The following is a 17,113-nucleotide window of genomic DNA, read 5'->3' on the forward strand; positions in this document are numbered from 1 at the left end:
AAACATACACAACAAATAGAAATTAAAAAGGATGAGATAAAGATGAAATAAACAATATTCTTAAAATATTTTTTTAATTTATTAACGGTACAAAAAACCTTTTTGCTCTTACTAAAAAAAAATTATTATTAATAATAATATTTTTAGTGAGAGCAATGTGATTGAATATGCTTCATTATTTTTGAAAATCTTGGTTTAACACTTTGTGATACAGCGATTCGAAGATCTGGTTCTAAGTTCAGTTTATTTCGCACCTTGGTTTTAATGGCTGTCATAGCTGGAAAAGATGCCTCACAAAGTTACATAGATCCAAATGGAAGAAGTGCATAGTTGGCTACATTTACTAAATCATGATACTCATTTTTCAATCCCATCCACCAATTATTATGCAAAGGTTTTTGTTGAAATTCATCTAGTAAATTTCCATCTTCCCTGATGTCAATCAGTTGTTCTTGCAAACTAACCAGAAGGTGTTGCATTTTTATATTTTTAACAAATAGGTTAAAACCCACTGAAACTCTTCATTTGGAAGATTTTTAAACAGGTTAGAAAATTCTGTTTCAAGTTTTTTAAGTGTGCAGATATGAGAGTTTTTATAGGTGACACACTTACATCGTTTTCAGCAACAAAATCACATAACGATGGAAACATTTCCAAACACCCATTTTCAAAATGCTCTCTCCATAGCACAAGTTTCTTTCGAAAAGCAGTTACTTTCTCACTCATTGTTAAAATGTCACCTTTACCTTTACACAGATTAAGCGTGTTTATTTTTTCGAAAATATCTGCTAGGTAGCATACTACTGATAGCCACTTGTCATCACAGAAAAGGTCAGCAAATTTGGAACACTTGTCTTTTTGTAAAAGAAAAATGCGTAACTCATCTTTAAGTTTGACAACTCTTTTAAGCACTTTGCCACAAGATAACCAGTGAACCTCTGTGTGGTACAAAAGATTTTCATGGTCACTCCCCATCTCATTACAAAGTATTGTAAAGATTCTACTATTTAAAGGTCTTGTTTTTATAAAATTAACCACATCGATGACCTCCTGTAGCACTTTGTGCACTTCTGGCTCCAACTTCTTTGCTGCAATAGCTTGCCTATGAATGATGCAGTGAATGAATTTCACATGTGGTGCTATCTCTGTAACCTTACCCCGGAATCCTTTCTTTATTCCAGTCAAAGCAGCCGCTCTATCAGTGGTTACACTTACACAGTTTTTCCATAAAACATTGTTTTTATTAAAGAAGTCATTTACTGTTGAGAATATATCTTTCTAGTACATCTTTCCTTTAGTGGCTCACAAAAAAGTAGTTCTTCGTGTATTTCATTATTGAAACAGAATCTAGCAAATACCATAAGCCGAGATATGTTAGAAACATTTGTACTTTCATCCAACTGTATAGCAAACCTCCCACACTGCGTAATTTGTTCTAATACTCGTTTCTCCAAATCTTCAGCAATGTTTTCTATGCGTCTTCCAACAGTATTTGCTGACAAAGGAATGCATTTTAATTTGTTGCCATATTGTTTTCCTTGTATTATTTCATCCACTTTTACCGCGGCAGGAAGAACAAGTGTTTCCCCAATGGTATGTGGCTTTTTGTCTTCCACTATTAAGTAAGAAACCTCAAAAGAGGCTTCTAAACATTTATCATTAAGTTTAGTGAAATTTTGTAAAGTACTGGATTGAGTATCGCATGACTTTAAACATTGCTGAAAAAATTGTAGAGGTTTGTCTTCATGTTCTGGATGCTTAGTTTTTAAATATCTTGCTAATGGTGATGGCTTCATACTATCATCAGCTAATATCTCAAGGCACAATATACACTTAGGGTGAAGTTCATCATTAACGATAGTGGATGTAAATCCATATTTCAAATAAGTCTTCTTGATCATTTTGAATTTTTTTGGCCGACCTCTTGTCAGATCTGATTAGATCGTCATTGTTTTTACCTCGTAATGTGGCTGACAAAGAACTCATGCTAGGAGTAGGAGAACTGTCAGCTCTGCCATTTTCTTGTTCGCTTGTGCTTGCATTATTAGTATTATCTTCAATCCGCGGTTTCTTTGCAGGAATCTTTTTAAGCCACTTGTCCATTTTGTGAGGGTTAGTTTAGTTAAAACTAGATAATATAATCCGTTAACCGGGCACACGTAAACTGCAATACGTCACAATACGCTGAAAGCAAACGAACAAGTGAGGGTGCCACTGTCAACCCCTCTGCGTTGTGGAACTCCCACTCTTCCCTCAGGATACCTCGCAGGGCCGGCTCCAGGAACCAGTGTAGGAAGCACGTGCCTGGGACGGCATTCCGGCCAATCTTAGGGTGGCGCTCCTTCAGCTGCCCTCTTTTTTTTCTCTCCGGCGGTGCTCCTCCTTCCGCGACCCCCAATGGATCATCTTGTGCACCCCCTGGGGTGTGTGCACCCCACTTTGGAGACCACTGTTTTAAAGGGTTGTTTTATTATCTTTGCATTTCTCTTTCAAAAAACATTTGATGCCCACTCTCCCCAAGCCACACCCTCATCATAACAGTTGGCTATACTCTTAATCTGGTGTTTGGCATAGGACTGTAAGTTGGGAAGCTAGATAGTTTGCCAGTGTCATGGACTGACCACTATCTCCTGCAGCTGGCGGTTGGGCTTCGCCTTTCCTGTTGGGACTGAGGACTTGTTTTTATTGTTTGTCCTGAAAATATGTTACCAACCACTTTCACAAGGCCCTGCCGCATTTATTAGTATTACTATTTATTTCTTGAATTACTGTAACACCTGGGTGCGCAGGTCAAGGACCCAGATCCCATTGTGCTGGGCACTGTGCAAACACAGAACAGAAAACAAAGTCCCTGCCACAAAGATCTTACAATCAAAGAAAACAGTGAGACAATATTGCTCAGCATGATAGGCAATGGTATCAGTGCACCAGAATCTTAAACATTGTAAAGATTTTTATAGGCATCACATCAAATGAGGATTTGAAGGTGGATAATGTGTTAGTTTTGCAGATGTTTACCAGGAATTCCTCCCCAGCAACATGGAACAAAGCATGAAGGTGTTGGAAAATTTAACAAGTGGGGGGGGGGGAAGCTGTCACCATGGGCCAACCATAGATGAGGGTCAACATCTTGATAGTGAATGAGAGAGGATAGGTATGGTAAGGATTAGGATATGTAGGGCCTTGAAAGTGAAGACAAGCTGCTGATATTTGATTCAATGGGGAAGGGGGAGTTTGTGCAGAGTGGGATGACATAGTCAACACGACAGGCTGGGAAAATGATCTTTGCAGCAGCATTCTGATTGGATATGAGGAAGGCTAGATTGAATTTGTCAAGGCCAGAGAAAAGGATGCTGCAGTAACTGAGTAATCAAGATGTAAGATCAGGGTGGATTTGATTTAAACCATGATAAATCACTAGTCAGGAAGACTCGATTTAATCATGAATTTCTACATAAAAGTGCATTCTTGTTGGTTGTTATAACCTTAATACATATTCCTCACAACTCAGAGATAGATGTAGGTTTCATTTTTAGAAGGTACACACTATACATTTTTAAAGTGATATATTTTAAAAACTTTTCAGATAAGTTTTACAGCTATATCAGAAAATGAATGATTGTTTGGTTATTTCATTTACCAAAGGTAATTGAAGCAGATATTTATGAAGTCATTGGGAGGTGAACTATCTCCTATTCAACAGGTTAATCATTAATATTTGGAGGATTTTCGTGCCATGCTGTATTAGCAGGAGAACATCACCAGACAGATATTTAAATTGTTTTATTTAACTGAAACAACAATGTTATGTATTCTGGATTTTTTTCTTCAACAGCAAACATATAATATTTTAACAAAACAAGCATATTAATTTTTGAATTTAGTTAAACATTCAAGCTTTTTAAAATCAGGTTTGTTTTTGTTAAAATTGTTTTTAACTAACATAGTTAAATGAAATATTAAAAAAAAAATTAAATTGACTTTCAGCCAGGTCATCTTAAAATATTGGCTTCTCCAGCTAACTCAGTTGTCGTCACCTTCATTTTCCCATTTGTTCATAATCTGGAAAAGAAAAACAAGCTTTCCTGCTTTTTCAGGTCCCAAATAATTTCTCAGTTTGGAATGAATTAGTCCAAAGGAAGAAAATATTCTTTCTACATTGGCAGAAGAAGCTACTGCTGTTAAAAGTGAGATTATCATTTCAACAGTCTCTGAATCCAAGTGCTTAAGTGACTTCCACCAGTTCACTGATGTGATTTTCTTTAAAACATCATCAGCAAACATATATTTCTTGAATGGTTCTTATTCCCAAACTGGGACTCTTTTACGGCCTGCTGCCATTATAGGTTTTCCCTTCTAGTGAGAGAATGGTACGGTAGATCTCAAATCAATGAAGGCTATACTCAGAAAGACCTCAAGGCTTCTGGAATATGCTGCTCAAACAGTTTCACTTTTGTTTCTACTGCCTGTCCTTCCCTTCCCACATTTATCTCCAGACTTCTTCTCCTTGTCCAGATCTATTCTGCCCCCAACAATCTTCTATTCATTGAACTTTCTGAAACTTTGCACTTTTAGCGAGAGGTAAGGGATTGACTCTCTGTACACAAATTTGCAGAGGGACAATAGGGTTGAGGTCTATTATTTTTCACCTCTAAATATTATTTATTTATTTATTTTAAAACATTTTTGCTGTTAACAAGCATGTTATCTCTGGAGACACAAATCCACAGTTTGAGAACTGCAAAACTAAGCATCTCTGATGGTATCTTCTAGACTGAGCACTGAGTCCCATTAGTAGATAGAAAAATTAACCTAAATAATCTATACAGAAGCCCCTGGAACTCATAAGATTGGGTCCCTAATCCATGAACTATTGGAACTCATTTACAAAACTTTTCTTAAACATTACATGAATATATTGTCTCATACTATAGAATTAGAATTTATAATCCCTATTCCATGATGAGATATCTTTGAGCTATAATGTTTCTTAATTAAAACTATCTTTAGATAGGTTTTTTCCTCAAAAAGCATTTTATCAAAAATATCCAATTTAAATTAAAAAAATCAGATTTTTTAAAAAAAATTATTGATTTTTATCCACCCTGTGTAAGATACACCACTCTCTCTAACTTTTTACAATTACCGTTTTTTTCACCCCCATTGATAAATGGCCCTTAAATATCCTTTTCCCATAACCTCTAAGGCTATGTCTAGACTAGCACTTTTGTTGGTAAAACTTTTGTCGGTCAGGGGTGTGAAAAAACACACCCCTGACTGACCTAAGTTACACAGACAGAAGTGCTGGTATGGACAGCACTGTGTTGGTGGGAGACACTCTCCCGCCAAGATAGTTACCGCCGCTTGTTCGGGGTAGTTTAATTTTGTCGATGGAAGAGCTCTCTTCCATTGGAATAGAACAGCTACATGGGAGATTTTACAGTGGTGCAGCTGCATCGGTGCACGTTATAACAGAGGAAGGGAAGGCAAAGTGGCGGAAGATCTTTATGACATAGCAGTGAAAGAGGCAAAGATGAGGTTCTTTGCCTCCAGCATGTTGATCAGCTGATTTGTTTTCAGATGCACAATCTTAGCTGACTCCATTCAGAGACTGATAGGAATTCCTCCCAGCATGAGGAAATTTTATTTTACAGAGTAAAATAATCCAGATTTGGAAGGAAGTGTCTGAATCTGATGAGTCAGGACAGAGTCAGGGGCTAGGGTCAAGAACTTCATCTCTGCATAAATTTGGCCAGATACAGGAGGTCTTGGAGGATGTTAGTGCCATAAACTGTGCAATGGATCCCTGCTTTTGTGTCTTAGAAACATGAGGGAGGAGATGCTGTGACCAAGGTTAGTGGAGATTATCAGCACCTCTGTCCAAGGAGGGCTGCCAGTTTTTCTTAAGCATCAGGGTAGGCTACACTCAAGTTTCCATTACTTCACAGTGACAGTCTGGCCAACTATTGTCCAGTGTCTAATCTTCCTTTTGTGGTTAAGCTTATTGAAAAGGATATGGTGAGAGAGTCTCAAATTTGCTTGACTGATGTCAATCTGGTTACTAACCTGGGTATGGGAGAAACTGTATTAATTACTCTGGTTCATTTTCTATGGTTGGACAAATATTAGGTATCCATCTTGATATTATCAATCAGCTGCCTTTGAAAATGTTGATCCCCAGAGGTCTGCAAGCATAAAAACATTGATGTGCCTGCAGTCTTCTGGTGGAATGGATGGAGCGTTTCTTAAGGGGCTGCATGCTTCTGTCTGAGATCAATTCTGTGGGTATCCAGCATATATACTAGAGATGTTCAGAACCTGCTATGTATCTATTAGGAAAACCCATACTTTATGGGAAAATCCCTGCCTGATTGTCTGTTCTCCCCATTCTCTCCATTCCTGCAAAGGCAGCCCATCAAAGATCTTGCACATGATGAGTGGCTGCCCTTTCATTCGAGCCAGAAGAGAAAAGGATATAGCTGAAAGCCTTCCCAGTGATTCATCAATTCTGGGACATGAATGTCAGTGACCTGTCTGAGGCTCAATCCAGCTAAAGGAGAGGTGGGCTGCGGAAAACAAATGGCAGATTTGGTGAAGAATATATCTGCTCCTCTAATTCAGGATGTTTGTCCACCAGGTGTTACTCTTGGTATTAAGTTGGTATCAGGTTAGATTCCCAATCATTGCTGGATGACCACCTTTTGGCAGTAGCCAGGATGACTCTTTTAACATTTGCATCTGACTAGGGGCTTGCAACATTTTCTTTCCCACGCAGATCTCAATGCCATGATTCATGCCTTCGTGACCTCAAGACTAGATTAATGCAACACACTCCTCTTGGGACTACATCTTAAATTCATTGAGAAACTGAAGCTACTGCAGAATGCAGTGGCCTCTTTGATCGGCAAAGTAACTTGCTGGGGGGGGGGAAATTGTGTTTCTGATTTTTATTTAAATAGGAATTAAAAAACCACAAAGCTACCAAGAATATTAGGATATATAGAACAGTCATAATATGGTAATTCCATATTTAAATCATATACCATAGTCACTTTTGTATTCAAAATAGCTGGACTTGTCACAATTTAAATGCTAATCTTTCCCTATGGACAAAGATCATAAACTCAATCCCACAAAGTAATGGGATGTTGTTTTCTCACATTTACTTTTCCCCAGTGGGGAATAATTCCTGGGAGTAGTTTCTGGAATAAATAAATTCTTCAGCTGTACTGTGCTGTTGGTCAATACTCAATTGTGGGCAAAATTTTCAAAAAGCTGTAATTTGAACCAGCAAAATTTATGTTTCTGTGTTGCACACACTGTTCAGTTGCAGATGCAATTGGGTCATCCATCTAGCCCAGTATCCTGTCTTTCAAAAGTGGCCAATGCCAGAAGCCCCAAAGGGAATGGACAGAACAATTAATCATCAAGTAATACATTCCCTGTCGCTCATTCCCAGCTTCTGGCAAACAGAGGCGAGGCACACCATCCCTGCCCATCCTGGCTAATAGCCATTGATGGACCTATCCTCCATGAATTTATCTAGTTCTTTTTTGAACCCTGTTATAGTCTTGGCCTTCACAACATCCACAGTTCCACAGGTTGAGTGTGCGTTGTATGAAAAACTTCCTTTTGTTTGTTTAAAACCTGCTTCCTATTAATTTCATTTGGTGACCCCCTAGTTCTTGTGTTATGAAAAGGAGTAAATAACACTTCCTTATTCACTTTCTCCACACCAGTCATGATTTTATAGACCTCAATCATATCCCCCTTAGTCATCTCTTTTCCAAGCTGAATGTCACAGTCTTATTAATCTCTCCTCATATGGCAGACTCTCCATGCCCCTAATCATTTTTTTTGCCCTTTTCTGAATTCCAATATATATATTTTTGAGGTGAGGCAACCACATCTGCATGTCGTATTCAAGATGTGGGAGTACCATGGATTTATATAGAAGCAATATGATATTTTCGGTCTTATTATCTATCCAAAATTGATGCAAATCAATACTTGCACCTCTAGCTTCCTGACTGTGACCACAAACTGGATTGTTGGAAGCACAGGCACTTAGATTTGTACCCACAAATCACATCATGGGCACCAAAAATGCAGGCATAAAAAGGAAGTTCAGCCCTGTAACTGTATCCCTGTATAACATCCATCTCTTGAAGTGGGAGTTAATAATAATGACATCAGTTTGGTTTTGTTATAGGCACACAAAAAGAGTTGCAGAAGTGTGGGATCACCACTATTTTCCCTTTAAGTGGCCATTAAGAATCAGGAAATCTATTCTGACCATTTGCAAACAGTTCATGTCCTTGATAAGCACCCACAGCTACTCTGGATGGGAATGGCAGTTGCATGCACTAAAGGCCTTACATTGCCATGTGCATTGAAAGAAATGTGAGTCCAATAGGCGTGAAAGGTGGTAAAAAAAACCCTACATTAGAAGGCAGTTAAGGGTTTACTTTGGTGGTTTTTCCTGTGTAATGAATGAGAACCAAGTGAACTGGATTTGTCTAATTGACTTTTTCTGACTGTGTGCAAACTGATTTACTCCTTTTTTCTTGCATTCCACAGAATGAAATTAAGTTTTCAGGAAATAGGGGCACAGCGTTCCTAACCATCTACTCATTTGGGACCAGTCAGATAAAGTAATGAAGCCAAAGAGAGCCCCAACAAGCCTCACAGTTTTTGTGTGAGACACGGAATCCAAATGGGACACTTGGCATAACCAGTAGCTGAGTAGTTTCTGTGGCAGACCCTTGCATTCACTTTAGAGTTGCTGCTTTTTTGCCATTATGTCAATCTTCCCCGCTGTTTGGCTGTTCCCAGGTGTGAGATCAGATGCTGGAACAGATGGGGCGGGAAGTAGAATGACTCAGTGTACATCAGTGTGTTCCTTTGACGGAATGACCTAGTAGACTATGCTACATAGGATCCATGGCTTGAAAATACAAATATAAATATATACACTTCACTCCTGAAGAGTAATTTAGTTGAAACCACCATCAACCTGCCCCCAGGAGATTAACAAACCAAAACATTCAAGTAGAAGGAGAAAGTGTTTTTAAATGGTAAGTAATTCTTCCCCATTGGCTGACTGAATAGAATTTGTGTTCTTGACAATCACATATTGGAAAAAAGAATCTCTGTAACTCTACCTCACGTAACACTGGTGTAAATCAGGAGCAACTCCATTGAAGTCAGTGGAATAACCCTCATACAAAGCTGGTTTAAGTGAGATCAGAATCAATACCTCATTTCATTCACTTGATTTTGAAATTCCTAGTATGTATTTTGATTGAGATTAAGTATGCTTTTGGGAAAGTAACATATCAATAGAACTGTGCCAAATTCCATGGATTTAGCTGGAGGTAACCGCACTGTAAATCCTGCAGTTGGTATCTGGCAGACCCTAATTACGGTAGTTTCTATAGGTTTTCTGTTGTGATGATGAAGAGGAAGTTGGGCTGGAACAAATCCAGTTACATTGTATGACATGCTGCAACTTAATCTAAGTTGCAGCAACAACACACATTGCAACAGAAATTTAAAGAATTAACATTGATTTTGTTCATTGTGCATTTAAACTCTGTGCATAAATATCATTCTCTGACAAAAGGCATCAAATTATTTATATGTGTATTCAGCAAGATAAATGTGTGAGTGTAACCTTGACTTGGCAAAAATCCTCATCTTTTTTTTCTTTAGGATGGATTACATAACTGCTGAATTTCATGTGACAACTAAATAAAAAAGTGGGCTGGGGAGGGAAACTTGTAGGGCCATCCCTACTCTGTTCCAGGATTTTGTAATTGCAAGGGGGGATGAAGAAGACAGCCATTGAGGAAGTGGTCTTGGGAATGCATTAGAGTTTTGAAAGTAAATTCATACCTGGGTTCTGTTCTTAGCTCTGCCACTGACTTCCTATGTAAGCTTGGACAAGTCACTTAGTCTCTGTCTGTCTCTGAATCTGTAAAACAGGGATCATTTATACTTAGGAGAGCTGAGTAAGTGATTGTGGATAAATGACTTACTCAATTTTTTTTCCCTTGTGGAATGTCAGTCGGCAAATAGAGAGTTCATTCAAATGTATTTGTTAGTCACAATTACTTCAACACATTTTGGGGGCTTCTTCTTTTCCTCTCTGGATTGAAATCACAAACTGTTGGCTGACAGTATTAAATCCTTAATATTCCAAATTTGAGCCGTGTTGGTTAATTGGAGTTGGTCACAAGGCATTGTTGTTTGCTGATTGGATGAATGTACTCTTGTAATCAGGAGGACTTGGAGATCTCAGTGGTCCTTTGAAATTCTCAGAGAAGGGTAGCAGTATAGAGAGGATAGATAGGGTAGGTAGGAATATGTTAAATCTTTTCCTGTCTGGTCCCATTGGCTTTATGCAAGGCATCATGCCTTGAAAAAAATTACAGTAAGATTATACGTTTATTTTATGTGCACATACATGGCCACAGTTGTGTTCATAAGGGCTGTGAGCAGATCCTGGGCTTGCTGGTTCAATTTCCTCTGTGCCAGGTTTCTGGCAAGGGAATTGGGGAACTCTGGAGCAGGTTCACCCCAGGCTCTGGGGCAGGTTAGAGAATCTTGTGTTTCCCCTATTCAGGGGCTCTAGGGGCCTGTCCAGGCCCTGGTGCAGACTAGATCAGCTCCCACAGCAACCCTAAATTGTGCTTCTGTTTCAGTGGTCCCAATGGACCATTATAGGAGTGCAGGGCCACTGAAATAACTCTGCTCTGGCCAGAATGACCCTGACACACGGGACTCTTGTAGAAGTGGGGCAGATCTTTGCACAGCCAGCTTTGCACATAGTACACAGGCCCCATGTCAGCGCTATCTCCAGGGGGAAGACCCTATGCCTTCCAGCTAATGCAAAGGGGCCATAGAACAAGGATGAATTGGGTTCCTTGCTGTGGGAAGCAGAGTTCTTTCCCATCTAAAAGGTATCACTTCCAGAGTGAACCTGCAAGCTTTTGCACTTTTTACCTGCAAGCATTCGAGTGAGTAAAACTTGATGGCTGAAATATCTGCAGAAAGTGAATGCAAAGATGGTGTGAGCATAGCCACAGCATTTTTAAATTTGAGACGATGTTTCTGGAAAGCTTCCTGCAGTGTTCATCCATCTCCAGTACTTACCCTCCTTTGAAAACTGCTTTGAGATCTTCAGATAAAAGGCGAAACATACTTTTCAGATTTGTTTATTGTTATCATGCTTGTGCTTTGGCATATTCTCCTTCTCAGCCTCATAGGGTGGATATTATTCATGTTGATCTCTCATTGCTATGTCTGCTCCAGCGGTATTTCTTCTGATCAATGCTCTGACTTTACTATCCATGGGAAGCAGAGACCTAATTACTCTATATAACTACTGTAGAAGTAGGCCTAGTAGTGTTGGAGCAGTGTGGAAAGTGCTTTCAGTACCATGGGCCCTATAAAGTAAATTTTAAAAATAGGTACAGAAGCAGGAAAAAGAAAGTAAGAAAGGTGAAGTAAGGACTGGCTAGTTCTGGGAGGGAAGTTCTTATTTTGCCAATTAATTGTAGTTTTAGTGCTTTTCTTTTCTAAGTTCTGAATAGTTCCACTTCATGGTTCTCTCTCTCTCTCCCCTCCTCTCTCAAATCAGGAAGGTGTTATCTTGCTCTGAATGTTCCCTTGTGTTCTCTCCTAGAACAAATTTAAATTTCCTCCTAGTTCAAATGCATTGGCTCTTTTTCAGGCTAATGATGAAAGGTCAGGCTGAACTGAGCAAAAAGATATGCATCCGAAGAAGTGGGCTGTAGCCCACGAAAGCTTATGCTCTAATAAATTTGTTAGTCTCTAAGGTGCCACAAGTGCTCCTGTTCTTTTGAGCAAAAAGACTACGTCCTTGGCTCTGAGTGGCAGTAGCTTCTTCAGCAACAGCAAAGAATTCTGGCTAACAGCTCCTGAAGCTTTGTTGGATCAAAGATAAATCAAAAATTTCCTATAGAAATGCTTGTGACATCCACACAAGCGCAAAAGGTGAAATCTTGCAGCCTTTACTGATGCAAATAGTCTTTTTGCTCATGTGTTCTGTCTTGTTGCCACCAATAACATTACTGATGTTAGTAAGACCTACTTCCGTGAGTAAAGTTTGCAGCAGTGGGTTCCAGAGGAGTTAACTGTGATTTAGATAATTACACCATATACTAGAGATGTAACTGGAACCTTGATCCAAACTCCCCTGAAGTTTAGGAACTTTTAGATTGTTTCCAAATTTTGTGTCCTGGGCCCATCTCCAAAGGCATTATTAATACTTAGGATATTATTCTAAATAGTTATCACAATGTTTTTACTAAGGAGGTTGCTATGAGGAAATACTACATAGAATCACAGAATCATAGACGTGTGGGACTGGAAGGGACCTCAATAGGTCATCTATGCAATCAAGGAAGCACTGCATAATAATATATAATATGATATAATATATACAAAATAATAAAACATATAATGAGGAATGCTAATATAACCCATGCAAACTTTCAGACTGGTAGAAATATTTTACATGAGACCACTGAACGCACACTATACCAAATAACACCCTTATATATTCCGGCTAGCACATCCAAATATTCTTTTTTTAATTAGACATATTATTCTATTAACTGAACATGTAGACCTACATCTCTTCTGTGGAGCACATTCTGAATGTTATTTGGCAGTTTTGATTTCATCATGTCTTGTACAGAGAATCTCTGTAAATTCTGCTCAAAAATGTCATTGTAAAAAAAAAAAAAAAAGCATGGGGGGGTCAGTTAAATGTTAATATTTTCCATAAGTGTCAGTCGTCTGACATAGCATTGTCTAACAGAAACAAGCAAATATCTACTACTGGATATTTTTATTTTCAGTGCTCTGTATATTTACTGAGGGATTACAACAAACTTCTACACTTTATCTACATTTTAATAGGACAGTGGAAACATAGGAAGTATATTAAGGTGGACTGCCCCACTTATTAAACTTATGTGAATCCGTCAAAAGCAGTTATATGCAATAGGGACCTGACAGCCATACGTGATTGAAGTCATGCATCTAGCCAGTTTGTAAGATGATCCCTCTGTACTGAGCCATCAGCCATCCTTAGCATAGGGGCGCACTCATACACACATTCCTGTCAAGTCATCTTGTGAAAGGCAGCCTGCTTCCAGCTTGGCTTGAATGTGCAACCTTAATAAAACTCTCTGAGGTCTGAGAGAAAATAGCAGTTCTGCAGCAGATAGTGTAGGGAAAGAGACTGGGATATGCATATGCAGCTAACTAAGGGAGGCTACATGCTGGACTGTAACAGAGAGGAAACAATAAATCTTAGCTACTATGCAATAAATATTTCTAATTTTAACTAAGGAAGCTATCATTATAGTGAAATAAAAACCATTTTAGCCAAAGCTGATATTTAAATACTCTTCTCCAATTCTCTTTCCAAAGATTTTTTTTTCTATAAAATAAAGAGCAAATTAAAAGACAGAGGAGGTAAAAGTTTCTATAAGAGCAGAAAAGGAAAGTAGTAATAACATGACAATTTTTCTTTCTTTTGCTTTCCTGGCTGCTCTTCTGGCTCACATAGGGTGCAGTAACCAGCGCCGGGGTCCAGAAACCACTGGTAGAAGATACAACCGGATTCAGCATGGGCAGTGCACCTATACTTTCATTCTTCCAGAACAAGACGGGAACTGTCGTGAAAGCACGACAGACCAATACAACACAAATGCTCTTCAGAGAGATGCTCCTCACGTGGAACAGGATTTCTCTTCCCAGAAACTGCAACATCTGGAACATGTGATGGAAAATTACACACAGTGGCTGCAAAAAGTAAGAGTTTCCCTTTCAAATTCTCATTGAACTGATTATTTATCGTGCTTCCCTGTTCACAGTTTGCATGTGTTTCTCTGAGAACTGAAATAATGTGGATTTGTCTATTTCCATGTTATACTTGGTGAGAAATGTTGCAGCTAGAACTCACCCTTTCTTCTTTGGGCTTGCTTTTGGGAGCAAAACTTTCTTCACATTGCTGGAACATGCATCTTTTTAAAAGCATGATCCCAGGGGACCATGAATGTTTTGAGAGCCACAGTGTATAATAATCCTTCAGAGACTTCTAATGATGGCACACTTTTCATTAAGTATTCTTATAACCGCTATTTATAGTTCTGGGCTTCAGATCAGATGTCATGAAGGATACCTGGTACCCATAGCAAATGTGTGCACTTTTAAAGAAATACCAACATGACTGCCTAAATGCAATTAATAATTTGAAGGCAGTGTAATGAGAATATTATTATTCTCCCCAAAATACATTCAGTTGTACTACCACAGTTAGCTAATTAGTAAAAAGCAACAATATAATATTTAAAAAAAATCACAGTATGACTTTTAAAAATGTATAGATTACATTGGGCATGAAACAGCATGTTTTATTGATATGTCTATATAAAATAGAACAGAATGAATATCAGGAGCTTTTTTGAGTAATACAAAAATAAATTCTCTTTAGTAATTTGTGCTAAAAGTGTAAACTTTCAAATGAACTTTTTTGTATTTAAAATATAATTTGGGGCTTTGTTCCTGCAAAGATTTATGCAGGTGAATAACTTTTCTCCTATGAGTAATCCCATTGACTTCAATAGGACTACTCATGTGAATAAAGTTACATATGGAAGTCTTTGCAGGATCAAGCCCACAGCTTGGTAATGAGAATTGGTAGTGACTTATGATCCTGCACAACTGATAATTTCTATCAGAAACATATATTTTTCTCTGTATTGGTGGACACACAAATATTACTGCTGTCCCTAAGACCTGTTTAGTGTTACTTTGCCAAGTCTCTGAAAACCACTTAAACAATTGGTGAAATGTTTAATCAGCTAAGACTGCACGAACAAAATTTTCTGCGTCTTTTGTATTCCATGAGTTACATGTTTCAGTTGTAATAAGAGTTCACATTTAGAACAAATACCGGATATACAATAAAAATGCATATTAATGTAATTGTTGACATCTGTATCATTTACAATTCACATCCCTGTCAGCCACTGCGAAAAAGATGTAATGTCTTTTGTTTTCAGTTCTGTAGTTAGTGTGCTTATTTTCTTATCGATTGAACTATAGTTACTATATGTTTGGTACTAACGATATGAGGATGATTATGTGCAGTAAACACGTGTGTAAAAGAAAATGTACATAATAAGATAAACCCAGTTATGTATCTTTCACCTTTTATTTCAGTCTTTCTTTCTTTAAACTGTACATGGAGTGCTTTAGAAAGATTAGAACTGGAGGCTTGTCTCTTTCTAGGGTGTAAGATTTTTCATTCAGTTATCACTCTACCTTTCAAAGCAAACACTATGGAAAGGAGAAATGTCTGTGTTTCCGTACTCATGATTTTACTTGAGCAACTGCCTGCTGAATCATGCTTATGAGATTGTTACTTATTCTGCATTTGTCCACTAGGGACTGAACTAAGATCACAGTTTCACTTGTGAATTGAACACGAAGAAAAATGAGTCTCTAGAGTTTTAAAGTCTGAACTAGAGCTAGTATTCACATTTGGGGGGGGAGGGTGGATTAACAAGTAGATAGTCAGTGTAAATGTTGCATTTGAGGTCTGTGCACTTTGTCAATGATCAGAACTTGGGCTGCAGGGGAAACCTTCCCCATGGTTTACATGAAACTGGTGTGCAGCAAAGAGCACTTATCTGCATGTGTCAGTTTTCCACTAGAATGGAAGAACCTGTTTCTCAGTGTGAAGGCAAATGAATCTGACCTGACTACATTATTACAACTCTGAATATTGAATTTGCCTTGTTACTGCTGTCATTGCAGGGCATTTCAGCAATAACTCATCTCCCTTTCAAAACAAGGAACATATGAAAAAAAACCTCAGTTCTATCTCCCCTAATGATTTTCTCCTGAATTTGTAATGTAAGATGTAGTTAATATACTATGTGTCCAATGTTTTCTAATGCACCTGCCATGAACATGGTAAATGAGCAATATTAGTAGTTATATGGCCATGACCCAAATCATGCAATTATAATCATTAGAAAATATATGTAGAACTGAGCATTTATATCTTGACTTATGTAAAAGAAATATGTCCATTACTCTACAAAGTAATATATAACATTCATTAAACTGTGTATAGGCAATGTTTGCCAGAACACTATATTTGTAATAGAATATATACAAAACACTAATTTGGTCATTTTGGAAGACAAATTGCTAGCAATGTTAGTATAAAAAGAATTCAGTATACATTGTTTAATTAGTAAGTGGATGCTTTTAGTTTATCTAATCAAGGATACATGTATTTTGATCTTTTTTTTTAAATTAGCAGATTTCTGAAAACAAAATAAATCTTAGAAAAACTTTCTTGCAACAAACTGCCAGTTCAAATCTAGCTGAAAATGCCCTTGCCTGGAGAGCTAACTACAGGCAATTAAGTTTCAGCATTGTCCAATGGAATTTACATATGTATTGTTAGTGTTACTGTGATTTCATTGGCAATCCAAGGATGCAGCAAAATGCTCTCCATAGAAATTACCAAGAAAATAGCTTGGTAAACATTTTCAGAGGTTTTCCTAGAACTGTTTATTTTAATACTGGATAACTTCCCCCGTTGTTTAAGCTTGGGTTTCATTTCTGCAATCTGTTTATTTTAATAGTTGAAAACAGACAGTGCATCTCTTTTTTTTTTCTTACAGTAACTGGCTGGCACGCTTGGTATTGAACTGTTCAGTACTTAATGACGGTATTTAAATATTCTCAAAGGAGTCACATGAAATTTTAGCTTGATAATCTACTCAGGAATTAGTTTTCATAGTCAACTAGTGTGAATTAATGGTATTGATGGGATATGAATACATTCAGAATGGCTGAAGATTTACATGTATGGAATCCATTTAGCAGTCACTATACATAATAGTGGTAATAGCTTTGAGTGGGTGAAGCTTGGCACCATAAACAGTCTATACATCTTCTTTGTTCTCTCACTTATTTAAACACTTGAACTATTTTATAGTATGTTGAAATTGAATATTTGATCATTATACATTATAAAATTCTAATGCTAAAT

General features: G+C 37.7%; 1 protein-coding gene across 1 annotated transcript in view; it reads left to right on the top strand.

The window, feature by feature from the left end:
- The first annotated feature begins 13,009 nt into the window (after window positions 1–13,009).
- The window catches only part of ANGPT1 (angiopoietin 1), a 200,633-nt gene continuing 196,529 nt past the window's right edge, over window positions 13,010–17,113 (top strand). Inside the window, exon 1 of the mRNA XM_054017080.1 lies at window positions 13,010–13,851. Within this exon, the coding sequence (XP_053873055.1) occupies window positions 13,555–13,851 (297 nt within the window). The 5' untranslated portion in view covers window positions 13,010–13,554. The remainder of the gene's footprint in view (window positions 13,852–17,113) is intronic.

This window comes from Malaclemys terrapin, chromosome 2 (genome assembly GCF_027887155.1).
Source record: "Malaclemys terrapin pileata isolate rMalTer1 chromosome 2, rMalTer1.hap1, whole genome shotgun sequence".
NCBI classification, from domain to species: domain Eukaryota; kingdom Metazoa; phylum Chordata; order Testudines; family Emydidae; genus Malaclemys; species Malaclemys terrapin.